Genomic DNA, 22,234 nt, shown 5'->3' on the forward strand with positions numbered 1-22,234 from the left:
CAACACATAAGCTTCCGTGTGAACGCTATCGCAGCGCACTCTTCTGGAGCCAGTTGCAGTCCTTGGCAGTGCAGGTACTGAGACATTAAAGAAACAGCTCGCTGCAATCTTGCACGAATTTGTGGTCGCGTGACTGCGGATGCCCATATGCATATGTCATCTGCGTAGGTACTGATGCGTACTGTATCAGGAATTATTTCCGCAAGGCCAATAAGGGCAATATTGAAAAGAGTCGGGCTGAGGACTCCTCCTTGAGGCACTCCACGGACCACAACGTGTCTTCTCGTTTCGCCATCAGTCGTGGACATGAAGACTGTGCGACCATCTAGGTAACTTTCAATCCACATGTAGAGACGGCCGCCGATGCCCAAATTACCGAGGGCACAAGAATGGCTTCGTGCAGTACATTGTCATAGGCTCCTTTTATGTCCAAGAAAACTGCTCCTACAAGTCGGTGTCGCCTTTTTTCGTGTTCGATCGTAAACACGAGATCAATGACCCCATCTATTGCAGAACGTCCACGTCTAAATCCGGTCATCATTTCAGGATAAAGCTCATTCCCTTCCATGAACCATTCTAATCTAGTGAGCACCATTCGTTCCATCACCTTACCGACACAGCTAGCTAAAGCTACTGGCCGGTAAGATGACATTTCGTAAGGCGATTTTCCTGGCTTTAGGAGGGCCACCAAACGGCTGGTTTTCCACTGCTTCGGGACTGTACTGGATGACCACGTGGCGTTATAGTTCGACAGCAGGACTTTCCGACCTTCCACACCAAGGTGGCAAAGAGCAGTATATGAAATACCGTCAGGTCCTAGTGCAGAAGATCGTCTCAAAGCAGCAAGTGCAGCTTCCAAATCCGGCATCGTGAAAGGAAGGTCAAGACGAGCATCTTTAGGAGGTGGCACGGGTCGATGCAATGTTGGACATGTTAAAATATTGGTACGGGTGACTCTCTTACAGAAGTCTTCGGCAACCTGCACTTCCGTCAGAGATTGGTGAAGTGCTAGAGCACGGAAAGGATGTTTTTGCTGAGGAGGAGCACGAAGGCTTCGTACTTTCTACCAGATCCTAGAAAGTGGCTTTCGAGGATCCAGAGACGAACAGAAGGTCCTCCACCGTTGTTTTCCAATTTTTTAAGGTGACGCCGTATTGTTCGGCGGCAATAAATTTACGCATTGTTGGGCTGGTTGGTTGACGCTATCCAACAAATAGCAGTGAGCGCCAATTTAAAGGACAAGGACCGTGGTCGAATGGAGAAGACAGGACAAGGCCAACTTCCATCTTCCAAAGCAGTTGGCAGCAAGCCTTGCCCCGTCAACCCGTTATTATACCGTGGCCCTTGTTCAAAAGTTTGCTCGCATTAAACTTCATTGTGAGCTTAAACACACAAAAAGCAAATGCTCGAAAGCCACAGCTTTTTGCCAAAACCGAAAAGCGCTGGAATATGGCCGGAACACTACAGCGAGTATAAAGAAGTGTCTCCTACGACGTTCTCAAGGGATATATTTCAGGGCCTTCGTTCGTGCAACACCGCCATCAGAAATGAGCCGTCATGGTGTCCCAGATCCGACGGCACGGCGCCCCTCCCCTTGATTGAAAATTTACGCACCATGGGCAGAAAGATTAGAGGAAGCCCTACTAAACTTCCTCATGGTAACTTGTCGAGCGACAAAAGAAGAAACTTTCAAGCATAATTCATACCTTTGTCGCTCGGTAATGACGGCGCAATCCACTACCGCTCGCTCGCGCATAGCTTTAGCTAGCGGGTACGTACGTAAAATTATAATGGTTAAAATGCTTCTTGAGAATAGTATGTATTGTGCCTACCTTGAGGTCGCCGTAGGAGAAAAGTGACTCGAAAAGGGAAGCAGGCTCCCGCACGATGGTCACAAAGACGACGTCCGGCTTTAGTAGGGCCCGTGCTTCATCCTCCTGGAATCGCGTGTGGTGCACCAGCATGTCGAAGGGTGGCGTTCCCTCCACCATCGTCCGGTTGAGAAGGTCCGTGTGCCCCAAGTAGATGTCGAACCAGGGCAGCGCGAACGTCAGACGGCGCCGCTCCCCAAAACGCATAAGCAGGTTCTGCACCGAGGAGCTGGCACACTTGTGCGTCTTCAGGAAGCACACGGTATGCCTCGGTCTGGAGCAAGACCGTAGTCTCCCATGGGACGACGACTGCTTCGCCCGCCAGGAACTGCCCACCAGTATGCACGGTTTCAATAGCAGACATCGGATGGCCCATCATGTTATTGTCTTGTTTAAGTATACGTATAACTAAACAGCTCTCACGTGAGCGCTTGGACATCTTATCCATATAATGCGCGGATTTATTCGCTGCTAAACTTGAAGAATTGATTTCGTAGAGTTGTCTCTCCCAGGCTGTTTAGGCAGTTAGCTAACCTTTCATTCACTTCACAGGTACTATTCTCGCGCTTTCATATAGGCGTAGTTGTGGTTCATTTCTTTCTTGGGAATATATGTGAGTGTGTATAGTTGAATGTGCTTATTTTTGCATTAGTAAAATGTATGCTTAATTTCCTAGAAATCTTGCTGTCTTGACGCTGCTAGTGATGTTATTGCTGAATAAGAAATGCTCAGACTTTTTAGCATATGTTTTCTTCGACCTGTATATTTGTATCTAGGTTTCTACTTCTCTAGCATACCCGCTCCTGTATAAGCTTCATAAGCCTTACAGTATCAAATAAAATAACGTAACCTGTACAACTCGTGCAATTGCGGAAATTTGTGTGCATGGGTGGACATGACTTGCAACAAATGACTGAGCCCCTGAGCCGGCAAGATCTAATGGTAAGTTTGAAGATTATTATCCATGAAACTACTGTAATAGTCAATAGCTTGGCATGAGCTCGACTATTCGCGATTGATAGACAGTCATGTGAACGCGTGCGTGTTATATTTGTGTGTATTTTATACCTCTGCTGTATCCCAACATTGCGTTTATCAGGGCCAAGAAGGACACATATCAGGAAGAGTAAATTGGAAAACAAATAGAAAAAGAGCATGGTGGAAGGCAATCTGCAATCATGTTCAGCAGCTTAAAAACAATTGTGGGGTTTTACATGCCAAAACCACGATACGATCATGCGAGACTACGGATTAATTTTGACCACCTTGGACTCTTTAATGTGCACCTAACGCATGGCACACTAAACGCTTACCGACAAACTTCAAAAGTGTGCCAGAATGAATACATTCTGCCAATACTAACCTCCTGGAATAAAACTTGGAAGTTAACAGAGAAAGTTGACCACGCAATGAGCGATGTAATTAAAAGTTACAGACAGAGAGATAGAGAAATAGAAAGGAGTTAGGTATAAAAAAATTGCGTAGCTTGCACTGCAGGCGCAATGCTAAAGAGACAGTGGAGCTGACGGGCACCAAGCTAGTCCTGGCTTTTGGGCGAGGATAAGCACTACCAAGTCATCTCCAGCATTTCCTGTATTTATTGATTATTTGTCGATTATTGATTAGCTCTTGATTAGCTATCGCAATGCATTGGTCACGTATTTGGGCTAGGCGAAGCACCACTAATTCATCCCCAGCATTTTCTGGAATTTATTGGTTATTGATTGATTTTCGATTAGCTATTGAGTGGCTATCGCAAGGCATTGGCCACGTATTTGGTCTACGCAAAGCACTACCAAGTCATCCCCAGCATTTGCCGGACTTTATTCATTAATAATAGATTTTTAATTAGCTATTAATTGGCTATCAATTGGCTATCGTAAGGTATTAACCACGTATTTGGGCTAGGCTACGCACTACCAAGTCATCGGCAGAATCATCCGGAATTTATTGATTATTGGTCGATAATTGATTAGCTATTGACTGGCTATCGATTGTCTATCGCAAGGTATTGGCTGCTTATTTGGGCTAGGCTAAGCACTACCAAGTCATCCCCAGCATTTTCCTGAATTTATTGATTGAATATTGATTGACTATCGATGACTGACAAGGTTAAGTAGTCCCAACCATGCTTACCCAGACTGGCTCAGCTTCGCTAATTCACAGGGGTGTGTGTCATTGCGCTTGGACCCGTTCTGCAAGACCACCAGGATCGGCACACATTTTCTGTTCGCGAATCACGGACTAACGGCCGACTTAAAGAGCCCCGCTGTTAAGGAAAATCATGTTCTTCTCCTTCCCTCTCGAAAATATGGGTATTACTTCTTCACTTGGGCGTCCGAGACGCACCGACAGCGACGGTCTATGCAAGTGAAGAGCACTGCCACAAGGAATAGCGGCGATAAGTTCGCAGGTGGCTTCGGATGGAAAGAGGCAGACACATATCGAACTTAAGCGAAATTGTATTTGGAAGGACGTTTTACAAGGAATACCATATATGATGCAGGGTGGAACTAGACCAGCTATAGGGTGACCTACACCAGCAGATCCTTCGGTGCATAGAAATGTATGCAGCAGTACTTTACCTGCTTTAAAGGCTTTGCTGATGCCACATCAACCGATCAATCATGATTAAATCATCAAGCGAACAATTTGAATTAATATTGTCCGGTCTAATGGCTGCTGGAGTGACGCGAAGTGAAGTTTATTTTCCTTTCGTACAAAGGAATGCCTGACGAAGGCCTCGGCCCTCGGCTCCCCTGTACAGTCTGACATCAGAATACACAAACACATAACTGAAAATATATAAATGCAAATCACCTGCTCTTGCAAGTGTCACATGATACAGTTATTTAAACATACAGCAGTAAAAATGGTGTTGTACAAAACAAAGACCAGAATCGATAAGATATTTCTGTTTCCTTTTTAAACACTTTGAATGAAACATCAAAATCAACATTTGTCGACATTTTATTAATAGCCGCAGTTACTTGATAATTTAATTTTTGTTTGCCATAGTACGCGCCTTGGGGACCCGGTGGATTTGTTTTCGAAAATAGTAAGCTTCATTAGACAAAGTATTGTTTTGGGTGTATAATTTGTTGGATTTAATATGCTGCAGCAAACGAAAAAGGTAGAGTTGGTTCGCTTTAAGCCAATCGTAACTGCGAAACAACAGAGACACGGAGAAATCTTTTGGTCTGCCATAGCAACCAGGAACGCACCGCAAAGCTCTCTTTTGAAGTACTAGTAGTTTCTGATAGTTAGTGGTCGTAGTTGTTCCCCATACTAGAATACAATAGGTTAACTTAGAATATACAAGCGCATAATACATTTGCAGTCTCAACCACACGGGTACCAGATTAGCTACTTTGTAAAGACAGCCAACACTTTTACTTATTTCAGATGCTAATTTTGATACATGTGTGTTCCAGGAAAGGTTCTGGTGGAACCAGACACCGAGAAATTTAATACAATCAACCTCCTGTATTATTACACGTCCAAATTGAATGTTGACCTTATAGAAATCAACAGTATTAATTGGCCTAAAATAATATAGCTGGTTTTGGATAAATTTAAGGAAAACATGTTGCATTGTAGCCAGGATTGTAAGTCACCTAAATACCTGTTTACCATAGCCTCAGCTTGGACAAGAGATTTGGCTGTAAAGAATATGTTCGTGTCATCAGCATACATAATCATGTCATGAGAACCTGGTAATTTGGTAATGTCATTGATATATATTAAAAACAATAGTGGTCCCAATATAGTGCCCTGAGGGACTCCGCAAGTGGCAGTCAGTCGGTTAGATGAAACTTCATTCACCTTTACGTATTGTATCCGATTCTGCACTAAGGTAAGTGTAACACCACGTACACCATAGTAATTTAACTTATGTAAGAGAACACCATGCTGTACGCAGTCGAACGCCTTTCGAAAATTCAAGAATAGACCAAGTGTGTAGTGCTTGTGCTCTATATCTTCAAGTATTTTATCCTTAATAACGAGTAGGGCTTGCTCTGTGGATTTTTTCTTCAAAGAACCGTACTGGGAAACAGATATCAGGTTGTTTCTAGTAAAAAAAAAAAAAACACTCAAGCCTGCAGTTGATGACTCCTTCAAATACTTTAGAAAACACTGGTAACACAGAGATTGGTCGGTAGTTTGACATTTCCATACGATTACCACCTTTGTATATTGGACAAACCTTGGCTATTTTTAGGTCATAGGGAAACACGCCAGTAGTAAACATTAGATTAGCAATATAAGGCAATACGTCAGATATTATAGGCGCTACGTGCTTGATGGGAACAGACCTTATATCATCATGACCTGCAGATACGTCATTTTTAACTTGTTGATTAAAGTCACTATTTCCTGAGAGGAAGTGGGTGAAAAAAAACAGACTTCGATAAAGAATCAATAGTGTTATTAAATGCATTGTCAGCTTCAAGTGCATCAACGAGTGGTTTACCAACATTGACAAAGTACTTATTAAAAGCACAGGCTAAATCAAAACCCGATAACTTTCCATCCGGCGTACTGATCTCGTTCAGCACATTATAATTATCTTTTCCTTTTGTTAGATTAGTTACTTCTCTCCATACTTTACCACTGTCGTTTTGGATTCTTATGAAACGCTCAATAAAATAATTTGTTTTTGCTGTCTTTAGTTCCTTATTCAGTTGATTTCGATACTGTTTATACTCCTTTAGAAGGTTGGGATCCCGACTCTGAATAAAAAGGTGGTACATCTTGTTCTTTGTGCGAATTTTTGCGTGCAAATCTTTGTTTATCCACGGCTTCCTGAACTTCTTCCTGTTTAATCTTCTTCTGATTAGTGGGAAAGCATTATTATAGGCGTCTAAAAACTTTCTAATAAATTCTGAGTACGTCTTATTTACGTCACCAATGTCGTATATGTTATCCCAATTTACATTCTGAACTAGGTATTGAAATTTGTTCAGATTTTTATCATTTATTTCCTGTGTTATGTATCTGTCAACTGTGACCTTGGGTTTTCGCACTCTGCTGATAAAGCAAAAAATTGGGATATGATCACCAATGTCCGAGCTCAGTAAGCCACAATCAATATTACATGGTGCAAAGCTTGTAACACATCTAAAAGGGTGGCTGTATCAAAAGTAATTCTAGTAGGCAAAGTAATGTGATTGGAAGATGCAAAAGATGAAATAACAGTATTGGAATCTCTAGTGCTCTGATCGTCATGCAAAAGATTTATATTAACATCACCCATAAGTACAAATGAAAGAGCGGTAGAATTCAAGTTTTCAAGCAATTTTTCAAGAAAATCAAGAAAGTGTCGCTTATTTCCAGTCGGTGGCCTATAAATTGCCACGACAATTATATTGGCCAGTGACACCGTTAAACATTCAACGTTGGGACTCATTATTGAGCAATCGTCAAGAACAGAATGCGGGTAGCAACTTTTAACATATACAGCAAGGCCTCCACCTCTTCCACTGGGACGTAGGAGACGGTTATATGCGTAGTTATTGAAATGAAGACGGTCATAATGTGTGAGCAACCAAGTTTCAGTAAATACTAAAGCATCAAATTCTGTTCCTAATGAGGTAAAAAAGAGATCAAGGCAGTCGCCTTTGTTTTTGATGCTTCTTATGTTAAAGTGGAGAACAGACAGTTCTTGCTGCCGGTTACAGAATTTTGCGTTAAAAGACTCAGGGTTGTATAGAGAACAAGTCAGTACTTGAAACGTGGCCATGATCGCTTAACCGAAAATGATGCAACTATTGTGATACCTTGCGCAAATCGCCCTCATCGGCAATCCTGACGGCATTGGAAGATTCGTTCTTTCTGGTGAAAATCTTGCCCCCGATCGTCCAAACGAATTTCCAAGACATTTCTTTCTTGCGGGAAATTGTGGCTCCCAGTAGTTGCTTATTAGCACTGGTTAAATGCTCGTTAACATACACCCGATCAGATCCAGGTAGTCCCAGCATCTAGTTTGTGATCTGGCGTTTTCTAGCCTTCGCAAGAACCGCCTGTCGCTTATTGCGGCGCACAAAACGAACGATAATGTTGCTCTCGCCCGTAACTCGTGTTGTTATCTTGTGACATGTGTTAATGTCAGCAGCACAAATTGGTTCGTCAATGACTTCGCCAAGTTTTTTTACGACATCATGAGCATTGTCGACTGACTTGACGCCCTTAAGCTCTAAATTATTCAAACGGCTATATTGTTCCAGCTCGTCGACTCGTTGCGCTAGCTGCTTTTCTTTCTTGAGAGCTTCGTTACTTTTTAGCAGGACGCCGAGTTCCTGCCTCAAAGCTTTCAACTCTGTGTTAATCGCCTTAGTTTCATCGCAAGTGTCGCTGCAAAACTTCACACTTTCTTTGACAGAGCACATTTCAAGTCTCATTTACCGCTTGAAATCATCCAGAGCTTTCACGAAATCCTTCGACATTGTTGCAAACACAAACGAAATTCAATGCGAATAAAACACAGAAACACAACGTAATGTAAATATAATGAAGGCGTAATAAAGCTTGGCAGCGGTGCGCAGAGACTTATAGCGTATGCAGGGAAAACTAGAGGTATAGCTCACCTGCACGAAGCAGAAGAATTAGTCTGGTGCTTGTTGCTTGCGCACCGCTGCCAAACTGTGTCTAGGCGCCGAGCCGACAGCCTTTTTGTAGCAGTCGAAACCGGTGACGTCTTGTTAATCGATGCCCATGTCAGAGCGCCAGGTCACAAAGAAGCAGCGGCTATCAGGCTACGAAATTACGTCGCAGTGCTGGCTGAATCTTTCCTGCCGAATCTGTCCAGTGCGTGCTGAATCCTGTTGATCGGTCCTTGAATAATCGTCCACCACTGCAAGAAGCAGAAGAATTAGTCTGGTGCTTGTTGCTTGCGCACCGCTGCCAAACTGTGTCTAGGCGCCGAGCCGACAGCCTTTTTCTAGCATTCGAAGCCGGTGACGTCTTGCTAATCGATGCCCGTGTCAGAGCGCCACGTCACAAAACAGCAGCGGCTATCAGGCTCCGAACTTGCGTCGCAGTGCGCGCTGATTCTTTCCTGCCGAATCTGTCCAATGCATGCTGAATCTGGTTGATCGGTCCTTGAATAATCGTCCACCACTGCAAGAAGCAGAAGAATTAGTCTGGTGCTTGTTGCTTGCGCACCGCTGCCAAACTGTGTCTAGGCGCCGAGCCGACAGCCTTTTTCTAGCAGTCGAAGCCGGTGACGTCTTGCTAATCGATGCCCGTGTCAGAGCGCCACGTCACAAAGAAGCAGCGGCTATCAGGCTCCGAACTTGCGTCGCAGTGCGGGCTGATTCTTTCCTGCCGAATCTGTCCAGTGCGTGCTGAATCCTGTTGATCGGTCCTTGAATAATCGTCCACCACTGCAAAAAGCAGAATTAGTCTGGTGCTTGTTGCTTGCGCACCGCTGCCAAACTGTGTCTAGGCGCCGAGCCGACAGCCTTTTTCTAGCATTCGAAGCCGGTGACGTCTTGCTAATCGATGCCCGTGTCAGAGCGCCACGTCACAAAGCAGCAGCGGCTATCAGGCTCCGAACTTGCGTCGCAGTGCGCGCTGATTCTTTCCTGCCGAATCTGTCCAGTGCATGCTGAATCCTGTTGATCGGTCCTTGAATAATCGTCCACCACTGCAAGAAGCAGAAGAATTAGTCTGGTGCTTGTTGCTTGCGCACCGCTGCCAAACTGTGTCTAGGCGCCGAGCCGACAGCCTTTTTCTAGCATTCGAAGCCGGTGACGTCTTGCTAATCGATGCCCGTGTCAGAGCGCCACGTCACAAAGAAGCAGCGGCTATCAGGCTCCGAACTTGCGTCGCAGTGCGGGCTGAATCTTTCCTGCCGAATCTGTCCAGTGCGTGCTGAATCCTGTTGATCGGTCCTTGAATAATCGTCCACCACTGCAAGAAGCAGAGGAATTAGTCTGGTGCTTGTTGCTTGCGCACCGCTGCCAAACTGTCTGCAGTGCTACAGTTGACTCGACGAGAGGGGGCCGAGCCCCTCAAAAAAAACTCCGCCTCCATTCCACCCTGTGAAAGTGATGCACAGCGAATCTGTTGCGGACGTTTTACAAGTACGACCGACGTTAGATGTTAGACAAGCACCACCATCACAAGCGACGTACTGTACGTCACGAGTGCAGGCACGTGTGCGGAAGTGCAGCATACATGCTCATTCCTCCAGGCCCTCCACCAAGCGCAAGTGTGTTATAGAACTAAGCCAATTTCTCGAGGTAAGTTGCGTTAGGAAATTCGTAAAATACGACTTACACTCAAGCTGTAAACATAATAGATTCAGAGTGTAAGTCGAAGATACGAGAATAACGGCAATATCACGCTGTGATATCGCCTGATGACGTAATCAGAAGACGTCATCGCACCAAACGTGGCGTCATGATATGACGCCTTCGTCAAGTGATGATGCCACTTCGTCGAGTGATGATGCCCGCGCGTGTCTGGAACCAGAGGAAGACAAAAACTTCCTAGCTTGCGCCGTCAAAACGATCATACGAAGGATGAACGTGGCGCGACACTGACTGTCGTGCTTCTTGTGGACAGCTTTGATCACTAATGGGAGCAAGTCCTAGGGCTGTTCGCGCCGCTACGCGCTCCCCTCGCATGCACAGCGCAGTTCTCTCAGAGATCTCGAGGAGTGCCGGTGGTGTTCGCAAGGCCGCGTAGATGCCACGAAGCGTATCGAGGAGTCTGGTGTGAGGACTCTTATTAAGAACAGTGGAGTCTAGGAAGTTTTGTTTGGAGTATGCAAAGAAATCTTCGCTTCAAAAAATACACCCTGATATAAAAACGTCTATACAGTCGTCAGCACACTTGCACAGAGCACTCGAACCTCAGGCTGTTGGATGCACTTGATGCGTTTATATCAACGGCTGGTTCAAAATAGCTCGCACCTGAGCTTGGGATGCCACACCGATGGAACCACCCCCGATTTTTTCGTCTTGCCGATTACCGAGGCTCCAACAGCTACGATCAATTGCCAAGGTGCTGACGAGACTATGAGCAGCATGCTGTCTATCGTACTCATAGCAAAAAAAGTTAATTTTGAGGGTGTGCCAACACAGATTTCTTAGCGCTGATAGTTTGTCAAACTTTGTGTGCTTTTTCAGTACTGCTCAGTGATTTGAACAGATTACGTTACTGTGGGTTGTGTATAAAGCAGCAACAAGATTCCAAGAATAAATTATTGAAAGTAGTCCCTGTGTATTTGTGTGTGTTTGTGTATGTGTGTGTGTGTGTGTGTGGGTGTATGTGTGTGTGGATGTATGTGTGCGTCTGTGTGCGTGTGTGCGTGTGGGTGTGGGTGTGTGGGTGTGTGCGTGTGCGTGTCTGTGTTGTCGCTGTGCCTGCGCGACAGCGTGCTTGTGAAGAAAAACTTCGCGCCGTACAAAGCGGCCTGCCTACTCGTCGTGCCAGTCAAGCTACGGCAAGAGATTTTAGAAGCGTCTCAGGATGAGCTGACAGCAGGGCATCTGGGATTCACCGCTGCACCAAATTCGGGTATCCCGAAGAGTCACCGCGGAGGCATTTCGGGGGTCGTCGCAGTCTGACGGAGGAGCGCGTAAGTTGCGATCGTACGGCTCGAACCTCGCACGTTGTACCAAGACTCCATGAAGCTCGCAAGGGTATCTTTAAATTCCTTTAATTTCGTATATTTAAACCCTGCCATTTTCGGAGCACTTGGTATGTGCCACTGGGTATTTTACAATTCTTGAGAAATCATTGAGAGGAATTATCTAATGTTACATAATACTGAAATGTGTTTTAATATGCGGGGTGATCATTTTTAAGTTTTATGGAGTTTTTAAAGATTACCTGTTGCCGATAACATACTTCTAGTCCTTGAGCTAGATTGTTCAGAGAGGCGAACTATACTTGCACGAAAAATCGAAACACATATTTTTCTCGTTTATGGGGTTTTATGTGCCAAAACCAGTTCTGATTATGAGGCACGCCGTAGTGGGGGCCTCCGGATTAATTTTGACCAGCTGGGGTTTTTCAATGTGCACTCCAACGCAAGCAAACGGGTGTTTTTGCATTTCGCCTCCATCGAAATGCGGCCGCCGCGGCTGGGATTCGATCCCGCGACTTCGTGCGATCAGATCGATTCGATCCCGCGAATATGTGCGAAACACACATTCACCTAATTAACAGAAATTATATTATTAATTTTTTAAAATAATTACTTTACGCCAAATATTGCAATTTACGAATCGTAGCTGGTTAGATTGTCAGGCGTATCGAATTGGAATGAATTTCCAGAATAACGCCAGTTTGAAGATATGCTCGATCAAACTCGCCGTAAAAGTGCACTGTTGTTCTACTTTTACCCCAAAACGCTCTTTTATGCATTGAAGCACAAAAGTAACTGGAACGCCAACGCATTTCGTCCCACACTGGTGTCATCCTGGAAATTCATTTCAAGTGCATGCGTCTTGCAAATATGTGCCGTCAGGTAATTAACGAAAAAGTTAATTAGTCAATTTTTGGTAATTGCTTTGATATGTTTCAATTTCTCATTGTACGAATGTCAGTTTCTTCGAATAATCCAGCTCAACGATAGCAGTTTTGCTATTTGCCACAGGCGATTTTTAAAAATTCTCTAAAACTTAAAACGATCACCCTGTATGTCGTACTTCTCTACGCATAGACCTCTCACCATTCTTCGCCCAACGAGCGTCAAACTTCGCTGCTTCTTCGCGACATCACTTTGTCGCCGTCTCACGATTATGCCTCCGCCTTTATTGGTGTTTTAATTGCGGCTTAACTTGTGATTAATCGGTCTGCGGGTACCTCACCTGATTGGAGAACGTGACAGCAAACTAGCTTTTCTAATACATTAGAAACTACTTTGATCTTGACCAATAATTCACACAAGAAAGCAACTTATAGCGAACACTGTGCGACACACAAAAATAAATTATTAGCGATTACCATTCAACATACGAAAAAGACACTCATAGTGACAACCATAGGACACAACAAAATATAAATGGCACGACAATGACGACGACAGGTAATGCAGTAACCGCATGCCATTCAACGAACGCTGCGCTCATGCATGGATTTAAACATGTGTGCTCCATCTGTGGCAGCTTTCTTATCAGTTTCAACTGCTTCTGTGACGTAGCTATGTTCTTGCAACCTTGTTTAATGGGTCATATTTTGGTTCCAGTACACGGGTACCCCGTGCTTGTTATATATATATATTATTGGGTCACGCGTGCAAATAAATTTCTTTATTCTTAACGTTGAAGCTGTAAGTGCAGTCCAACACTCAAGTTTGCGGCCATCATTGATACGTGTTTTTTTATTTTCGCAGCGTTCACTGTATATAAACAAAATTTGACATCGGTGGAAGCAGGATATTGATGCGTCAGTGGCTTACGATTTACAAGGTTGTGCGATATGCAGCCCTGTGGATCATTAGGAGCAGGAGAGAAAACGCGCCCTGTGCCTAAAAATGGTCAAATTTGTGGCAGCCACTGTGCACATTCAGAAACTAGCTCCTGCACTACTGTTCTCGTTCGCAGTGCTTTGATCAACACTTCCCAGTTGCGGGCTGCACACGTCACCAGAGATAAACTCAGCTTTATCACTCCATCCATCCATCAGGATTACGGGAAATATGGTGGCAGTTGTTTCCAAGCTTGACCGTCACTGTGGCGGCAGGCCGTCATGAATAAATCCAATGTATTTAATCATTTTGACACCTTGCTCCTTCATTAGAAATGAAACCTAGTTGTCAATATAATCGCATTTCTCCGCCGGTGTGACTGCTGGTCACAATTTTTGAATGACGGCGTGTTCGATCATATTGATGTCAGACGTGCTAGCGTTAATTACAACAGCTGACATTATGATAGAATGACGTCATTTGCCTTTCCGGTCAGGTGTCATTTAGACTTTTTCTTGTCAATTTAAGGTACAACTGATTCGTCAATATGACGGTCTGGTGGCTTCTCACTGTACAGGCCTCATTTTACGTTGGTTGTGAATGTGAAATATATTTTAATCAACTGCGCGACTGTCACCGCAAGTGGGTGACGTATTATAAAAGATATTGCAGAAACATGGCATGCGCATTTGCATATTTATTCCTGATAACTGCTGGTTCAAATAAACAAGCAGAAGAATGCAGTAAGGGTACTTGTAAATTGCTGTGTTGCCTTCGTTTTTCAGAAGATCCACGTGGTACAGTACCTGATAAGTAGAACGTAATACCATTCAATAGTAGAATGTAGTACATATTCAATTTGCACAATATTGTGCAGTAAGGGCATTACGTAGAAAACAAAAATAAGGTTCGTAACAAAGCTTCAAATCCGAACAGACAAACAGACATGGAACAAAATGTTTGTTATTACCAAATAAACAACTGGAAAAAAGAAATAGCAATATTAGCAGTAGTATATACGCGTATATACACAATTTGGAAAAATTGGCAACAGTCAGATAACCCCAAAAGACCGGACAGCTAAATAAAGCCTTTCAATGTGCTTTTTTTTTCATCTGAGATAGTGAGACGCGGTGCCCCTACATGCCTTGAAAACACATAATTAGGTAAATTTAAAAAGTTTTCCCCAAAAAAGCCGTTCATATGCCATGTGGTATACTTCTCGCAAAACAGAGTTTGTGCACCGTAAAAGCACAGGACATACAGGGATGCAAATGACATACACGGTCGCTGACTTCCCACTGAGCATTTATTAATAATCAAACCAACTTTTATACGTGCAGAAATGCGATCAAAGAACAAATTATCATCACGGAAAGCTGTTCAGGAGGTGCAATTCCTTATCACTTATTCCTTATTACAGTAGAAATGATCACGCACAGCAATCTGCAGCTTTCCTAATGTGGGGTTCTGAAAGATTTATCTCTTTTTATTCCGATAGTAATTATATGGAGACTCCAGGCGCATTTCTGTCGTTGCCGCGCGCCGTACGCTGTGTGTGCGAGTGAAAGCGCGTGAGGGGAGCTGACGATCGCGGCTCAACCTGGCGTGCGCGAGGGAGGAAGGCGGCGAGCAAACGTGATGCATTCCGTCGCGCGAAAGGCCGTGAGGGGATGGGAGGGAGGGGGGGGCGGCCTTGTGTTCCGGCACAACCTGCGTATTTCGCGACCGGCGCAAAGGGAACTCGCGATCGCGGCTGAATCTTGCGCACGAAAGGAAGAAAGTGGCGAGGCAGCATGGCAGGGAGGGGGTGCGGCTTCAACTCCGGAAGCAACTGCGTAATTTGTGCGCGGTTACTTGACCGCGGATACTCGCTATCGGAACGCTTGCTCACGGCAGCGTTTTGATAGCGAGTATCCGCGGTCATTTAGTGTGATATGTTCGTGTTTAATTGTACGCGCTGACATCATGCTTGTTAATTTAGTTAGTAAGCGAACAGTTCCAAGTTTATACGGCCGATAAGACTGCTATCCTTACTTCATATAGCTTTCTACTAATTTGCTATCGCAATCGATGCTTCGCCTTTCGGGCGCAACTGCGACTTTTCAGCGGGCTTTAAATATATATTCTTCTCTAAGTATGGTGTGCACTCGTACCCAGTTATAGTAAACTGCCAGGTGTACCCCCAATTGTTTCCTGACTTTCAGATCAAGTTCACAAAAAACATGACCTAAATGATCTAGCGAACAGGTTGGGCCCATGAGTTCGATCTGTCTTTGCTCTTATTGATGAATAATGTAGGAAGTACCTTGAATGTTCTATGGGTTTTTATGAAATTTTCAGCTGAAGAACATTCCCGAACGAACAAATATGTTGGTAACAACAAAAATGCTAACTATGTTTCTGCAAACCGCTTCGGGAAACATGAAAGGAAATGAATTGACTGCTCGAAATCTCAATTTTACAGCCACTGAACCTATTGGCGTCATACCGCAAAGTTAGCTATATATGAGAGGCGAAAATCACTTCGCTCATATTTTTGTTCTTGAGCTGCTATTGATTTTTTATTGTACAATAATATTATTAAGCCAGAAGCCCAAGTTGCTACGCGCTGAAGACGTCTTAAAGTGAAACGAGGAATGTTACGGCTACTATTCATTTTGTTAGCTTGCTTTTTCCGCAAGACACTGGTTACCTTGCACCATTCAACCTAAAGGTCTGTAAATTGCCTCAAGACTGCTGAAATAAGACAGGAAGGGTTATTCTACAACCTCGCTGTCTTTCCGTCTATTCCTTCCTTCCTCCTCCTCCATGTCAGCAATCAGGTAATTGAGAAATCTGCGGAGTGCAATAAACCTCTCTATGTGGCTTTCACAGATTTTGAAAATGGGCTTGATTCAGTAGAGATACCAGTAGTCATAGAGACATTGCGTAATCAAGCAGGCTCAAGGAGGCAAACGTGCATATCTTGGCAAATATCTACAAAAATTCCACAGCTACATTGGTTCTCCAGAATAAAAGTAGAAAGTTACCTATCAAGAAAGGGCCATGCAAGGAGACACAATCTCTCTAATGCTATTCACTGCATGCTTAGAAGCATTCAAGCTCTTAGACTGGGAAGGATTAGGTGTGAGAATCAACTATGAATTTCTCGGCAACCTTCGGTTTGCAGATGACATTGTCTTATTCAGCAGCAATGGGGACGAATTACAACAAATGATTGAGGACCTTAATCGAGAAATTGTAAGAGTGGGGTTGAAGAATATTATGCAGCAGACAAAGGCAATGTTAATAGCCTGCCAAGGGAACAAGAATTCAGGATCGCCAGTCAGCCTCTAGAGTATGTAAAGGAGTGCGTTTATCTAGCTAAGTTACTCACAGGGGACCCTGATTATGAGAAGGAAACTTACAGAAGAATAAGATTGGGTTGGAGTGCGTACGGTAGACATTGCCAAATGGTGACTGGGAGCTTACCACTGCCGTTGAAAAGAAAAGTGCTCCATCATTGCATTGTACCGGTGCTAAGATATGGGGCATAAACTTGGAGGTTACCAAAGAAGCTCGGGAACAACTTAAGGACCATAAAAATAGGAATGGAACGAAAAATGTTATGCTTCAAGTGACACAGGAAGATAACGGTGTGTATCAGAGAGCAAACGGGGATAGCCGATATTCTAGTTGACATTAATAGAAAAAAAATGGAGCTGGGCCGGCCATGTAATGCGTAGGATGGATAACCGGTGGACCATTAGAGTTACAGAATGGGTACTGAGAGAAGGGAAGTGCAGTCGAGGATGGCAGTAAAGTAGGTAGGGAGATGAAGTTAGGAAGTTTGCAGGTGGAAGTTGGAATCAGCTAGCGCAAGACAGGGGTAATTGGAGATCGCAGGGAGAGGCCTTCGTCCTGCAGTGGACATAAATATAGGCTGATGGTGATGATGATGCTGACTTCAAGTCGAAAGCTTAACCTTTTCCATTTATTTTGTTGATGAATTCTGTGCGACGTTTTCTGTAATGTCGATAATTGATACCACCAGGGCCGGGAGGGTTAAAATATCTTTTGATAAACCCCATAGCACAGCTCTTCACACCTCTGGCGATTCTGTTTGAGATCATTTCTTAACGAATACAATGTAAAATAAGGCGAATACATCGTTTTACCAGGCACACACAATGCGCCCAATGAACAGCATTTTTACTCTTACTACAATCAAGGCTCATTTTTGTAGAAAGGCATATGCATATTTGAAAGTGTATTCGTTTCACCAATGTAAATTTTCACTCACAATTTGTTCTCGCAGTATGTTTTGTTTCTGCACCAGTTTAGAAAGAAAAAATCCGAGAACAAGTGACTAATGGCGAATGTTTCAACTTACAGTTTACATTCTTAAACAACTGTCTTTACTCAACGTAAGCAAGTACGCTTAGTGCGATTTGGTGTTCTTCAGAAAATATTGTTGTGCTTTTTCATACGTGGATGCACCCTGGTCATTGCAAACCTCTGCACGTGTTCGGATTTTACATAAAAGCACGTCCCGAAACGGCAATTTTGAGCCCACAGCATACAGTTGCGATAGTCAATCCTCAGTCAGAAAACCATTGCGATCGATGCGACAGACGATTGCACGATGTAAAAAGTGGATTAGCACTGACGCAAACGGTCGCTTGTGCAAAGTGCTCAGCAGTTGAAACGTGATACTGAAACGCGCCACTGGTACAGTGGTACCACCGGTGAGAGCTCGGTGATCGCCGAGGGGCTGAATGCAGACATAATGCATCAGAAAGGCTCTCTCTTTCACGTGACTCGAAAATCCATCAGGTTAGCGTCCCCAATACCCATCAGTGGCGCAAGAAGTGGCTGTAGCAGCGCACTCCCTGTATCGCGCTTCTATTGCTGAGCAGTGTGCTAAAACAAAATGTGCGATCTCAAATCGCCAGTTAGGGCCTCCGAGAACGCTGCACGAGTGAAAGCATGTAAACATTACTACCACCTTACCCAAGCACACTTCGCTCGTGGCTGTAGACGCTGTATTTACATGAGCATGGCTCCCTCGAAATGTCACCAGTATCACTTCCCCTAGGTCACCGCGCGCACAACAAAAACAATACGGCGCGGTAAAACTAACTCACGGGCGTTTTATACACCGCAAAACCACAGAACATCGGCGACGAGGCAGACGAGGCAAGGGACGGACGAAGCAACAAGGACCTCCTTTTCTCCACGACGACGACGCAGTAGCTTTAACAAGAACGAACGAAACGTACAACACACACAAGCGCCGTTTGTGTTGTACTTTACGTTTCTTACCAAAGTACCATGGCGGAGACTGAGTGGCTCGATTCGGCTATCCCTGCAGCCGGGGCGCCAAGCACACGTGTTGTATGGCACGCGTCGTGTCGTACTCTACACGGCAGCGAATAGAAACGCGCTTGTTTTCGCTCCTCCTGACTCCTCTCCTCTCCTACTAGCTCACGGTGATATCAACGTCTTCTCTATGAAACGCCGAAAGCTTGTCTAAACGGATAAAACGTTGGCTGTCGAAGTTACCGATATTGTTTACACTGTAGGCTTTCGTTGAAACTCTATAACCTCCAAATAATATTGGGAAATGCCTGGAGCGTCACCTTCCAGTGGACTTGAAGGCAGTACCGCTGAACTTGATTTGACTGAAGAACAGGTACGAGGCTGTTGTCAGTACAAGCATCGCAAGTTCACGGTGACGATGTTGCCGCGTCATTAAACACTCCGGAACCTGCAATTGTTATAAGCACCAGGTATACGAGTATATATATATGGGCTCGCACTGACAGTATATTACGGATTCGGGGCTCTCTTAGAATATAATCTTCCAAATGTACTTACCTTCAACCTTTGTTTACGACGTTCTCCCTTGTAGTGACATTAAGTTGTGGCTCATACCCACTATGGGGTATTGTCCCGGACTCAGGCGGCTAAAGAAATGCAAATGACATTATAAATTGAATTTCACTGGCTGGCTAGTGATACCTGATAATTTCAATGTGACATGTACAAAACAAAAATCCGAATGACGTAGCCCGAATGGAAATGCAAGAACAGAAAATTCAGTGGAACCCATTTCACTATGATTGTCCATTATGTGTTTAGCATTCAACCTATATAGCGACACAACCTATCGCCACTTACAAAACAAGTTATATATGCGGCATGTACTTTCGTCGTTCGCGCTTCCTTAAGAACACTCGGAGCCATCTAGCGCCGCTGCCGCGAACCCTGCTCGTGGCCTCCTAAATGCATGGATCACCGGTGTGCGCGTGCGCTGAGAAATGCGTCATGCGGCAACCGGCCTCCTCCCTCGTGCTTCTCTCTGGACATGCTGCACCATCTATTGGCACTGCCGAGGAGACAGCGTGTTGCCTCCGAGACGAGAAGCGAGGCGCTTCGATGCCTGCGACCACCGAGAATTGTTGCCTCGCTTGCCGCTCACTCAGTGGCACATACTGAGTGACCCAAAATGGCGAGAGGTTCATTAAAGAGCGGCCCATAACCAGTGTACACGTGGCGCAGCCTGCTGATGTGTCCGGTTGCTGTCCTTGAGGAATCCCTGTGACGTGGGTTGGATTCCCCTCAGCATCGGAGTCATTATAGAGTGGCGCAAACCTTGTTGTCCGAAATTGGCATCAAAGACGTTCATCGAAGACCAGCGTAGACCGAGTGACACATACCTAGTGGTCCAAGTGGGCGACGTAACGTTTCTTCGAGCCGCAGTGCCTACCCAGTCCCGCATCTACACCGACCCATGTCGGAGAGAAAGAGGTTCTTTAAAGAGTGGCACGTATGTACCCATTGCCACATATTTAGTGACCCAACTCTATTCCGGCGGCTGCTGCGTTTGGCGCAGCCGCACCTGCCTTATCTTGAAAGCCGTCTGCCCTGGTGACAGAGTGCGCCGAGTGCTGATAGCTTCGTGTGCGCTGCGTGTTTACAGCTTAGTTCGCGTTAAAGCGAGAGACAGCACGAAGGTCAATTAGCTCGCTGTTGCCGGCGCGCTTCCTCACGCCAGCACTTTGACAGCGAATGTCTGTGGTCACTGAGTGAGATGTGTGCATGTTTGCTTATGCGCGCGTGACTCCATGCTTGTTAACTGAATTTGTGAGCGAATGTGTAGAAGTTTACGCAGCCGATAAAACTCCTATCCTTAGTTCGTATTGCTGTATACTAATTTGCTAGTAGTAAATTAGTAGTGAAACCTCTGGCTAACGATTGTTCCGCATAATAGTGCAAATCCTCACATGTGGTTCCTTTCTTTTCATTTTCCTTTTATTTTTGAGTAGCTTGAGACAGTAATGCATAGAAAAAAAATGGTACCTATAGGGTTATCCCCGTATATAACAAAAATTACTTGTAGCGGGACCTGTATTGCTAGTGTAGTGCGACGATTTATTAGACGGCAATGACATCTCACACGATCGAGATAGTCCACGAACGCTGATCGAGTGTTGTTGTTGTTGTTGTTGCCTCAAAACATGGCTCGTACCCACGAGGGGGATTGGCCACACTGGATAAAATAAAACATGCACCTAACAACGAACAAAATGGTAAAGGTGAATAATCAAAATTAAGATTTTGGTAACTCCTTAACACAGATTTTAAGATGTCCTATACATAAATTAACTAAATAAAAAGTAAGAGAAATATAACTACAAAAATAAAATAAAATAACATGTCCCACGGTTGGTGCCCTAGCAGCGTAACCTTCCAGATGCTTCAATAAATTTGTGAACAGCAGTGATCATAGAACCCTGACTTGTGCCTAATTGACAGGCCCCAAAAGACAAAATGTTTGGCGTTGTAAGTGCCAAACCCAGATTACTGCATGTAAATAACATCAGTCGAGTGCCCAGCGGCAGATGCAAGAGCGCATCTTCTTCCTCTTCTTCACTACACTAGTAACAATTACCTACAGTGTACTAGAAGAGTTGTAGTGCGCTCACACCGCGGCAGAGCTTGACGCACTTCGTGTCGCCGCCGACAGGTGGCGCGGTTCGCAGCGTCACCTGAAACTTTCCTACGCGTCGCGGTAAAACAGCTATCGCGTGTTGCTGTTTTCACCGTATAAAAGTAAAATGCACGACGTGCAGCGCACGAAAGTTCTTTTGGTGCACCTTCGCAGTCTGCAGTGAAATAAATAACTATTGTTGCGGCTGATCTACAGAGGGTTGGCGATGTTTTGAGCCGGATGCATGGATGAACTAGCCTTGCTATTCATGCTGTTCTGTTAAAGGCTTGATACGGCCACTGCAGTCACGGTAGCAAGAGGCACTCGAGTTTTTTTCTGCAGCTGATCGATAAAATGGTCAGTGTGGTTTCGCCACACCGACCGCGCATCCGCTTTTCCAGCACCACCGCGCCGAATTTAACCACCACTTCGTTTTTTTTTCGCAGGTAAGGCGTGCAGCGCCTTAGACATTTTCACGTTGCCCCATCTATTCACGAAATTAAATATTTAGGTATCACTGCTGCACAATTTAAGCTGGTTAGCTGGTTATTTATGTATTACATCTTTCGTAACGTTAATGCGACATGAAATCGAAAGAAGGAAAATACCAGGTACACCCGTGAGCAAAAGTATACAGACCACAGGGTTACCCGATGAAACTCAATTTCTTCGTAATTAAAATGCATAAACTGCAATTGACGAGTACACTTTAGAGCTCGCAGTGCCAAGATTGGACTGCAGTCCTCCATTTCAAGTTGCATTCGCAGGCAGTTGAAAAAAAATCAGCTTTATCGCGCAATCCCTCGTGCGTATACTTTTGCTCACGGGTGTACACTTATGCAATAAGAAAGTTTATTTACAACGAAATAAAGAATTAATCCCGGAAGCGACGAGAGCAGCCGGTGAAAACTCCGAATAGCTACTGTCTAGTGCGCTTCGCCTTTTCTTCGCGGGTGCTTC

At 44.6% G+C, this 22,234-nt stretch overlaps 1 protein-coding gene across 1 annotated transcript in view; it reads right to left on the bottom strand.

Moving 5' to 3' along the window:
• LOC119440055 (galactose-3-O-sulfotransferase 4) overlaps nucleotides 1-19,000 on the bottom strand; it is a 69,532-nt gene extending 50,532 nt beyond the window's left edge. Inside the window, exons 1-2 of the mRNA XM_049662722.1 lie at nucleotides 18,921-19,000; nucleotides 1,833-2,145 (exon numbers count right to left, since the gene is read on the bottom strand). Of these exons, the coding sequence (XP_049518679.1) occupies nucleotides 1,833-2,145; nucleotides 18,921-19,000 (393 nt within the window). The remainder of the gene's footprint in view (nucleotides 1-1,832; nucleotides 2,146-18,920) is intronic.
• Nucleotides 19,001-22,234: the final 3,234 nt, after the last annotated feature.

The sequence above is a fragment of the Dermacentor silvarum genome, chromosome 2 (genome assembly GCF_013339745.2).
Source record: "Dermacentor silvarum isolate Dsil-2018 chromosome 2, BIME_Dsil_1.4, whole genome shotgun sequence".
Classification (NCBI taxonomy): domain Eukaryota; kingdom Metazoa; phylum Arthropoda; class Arachnida; order Ixodida; family Ixodidae; genus Dermacentor; species Dermacentor silvarum.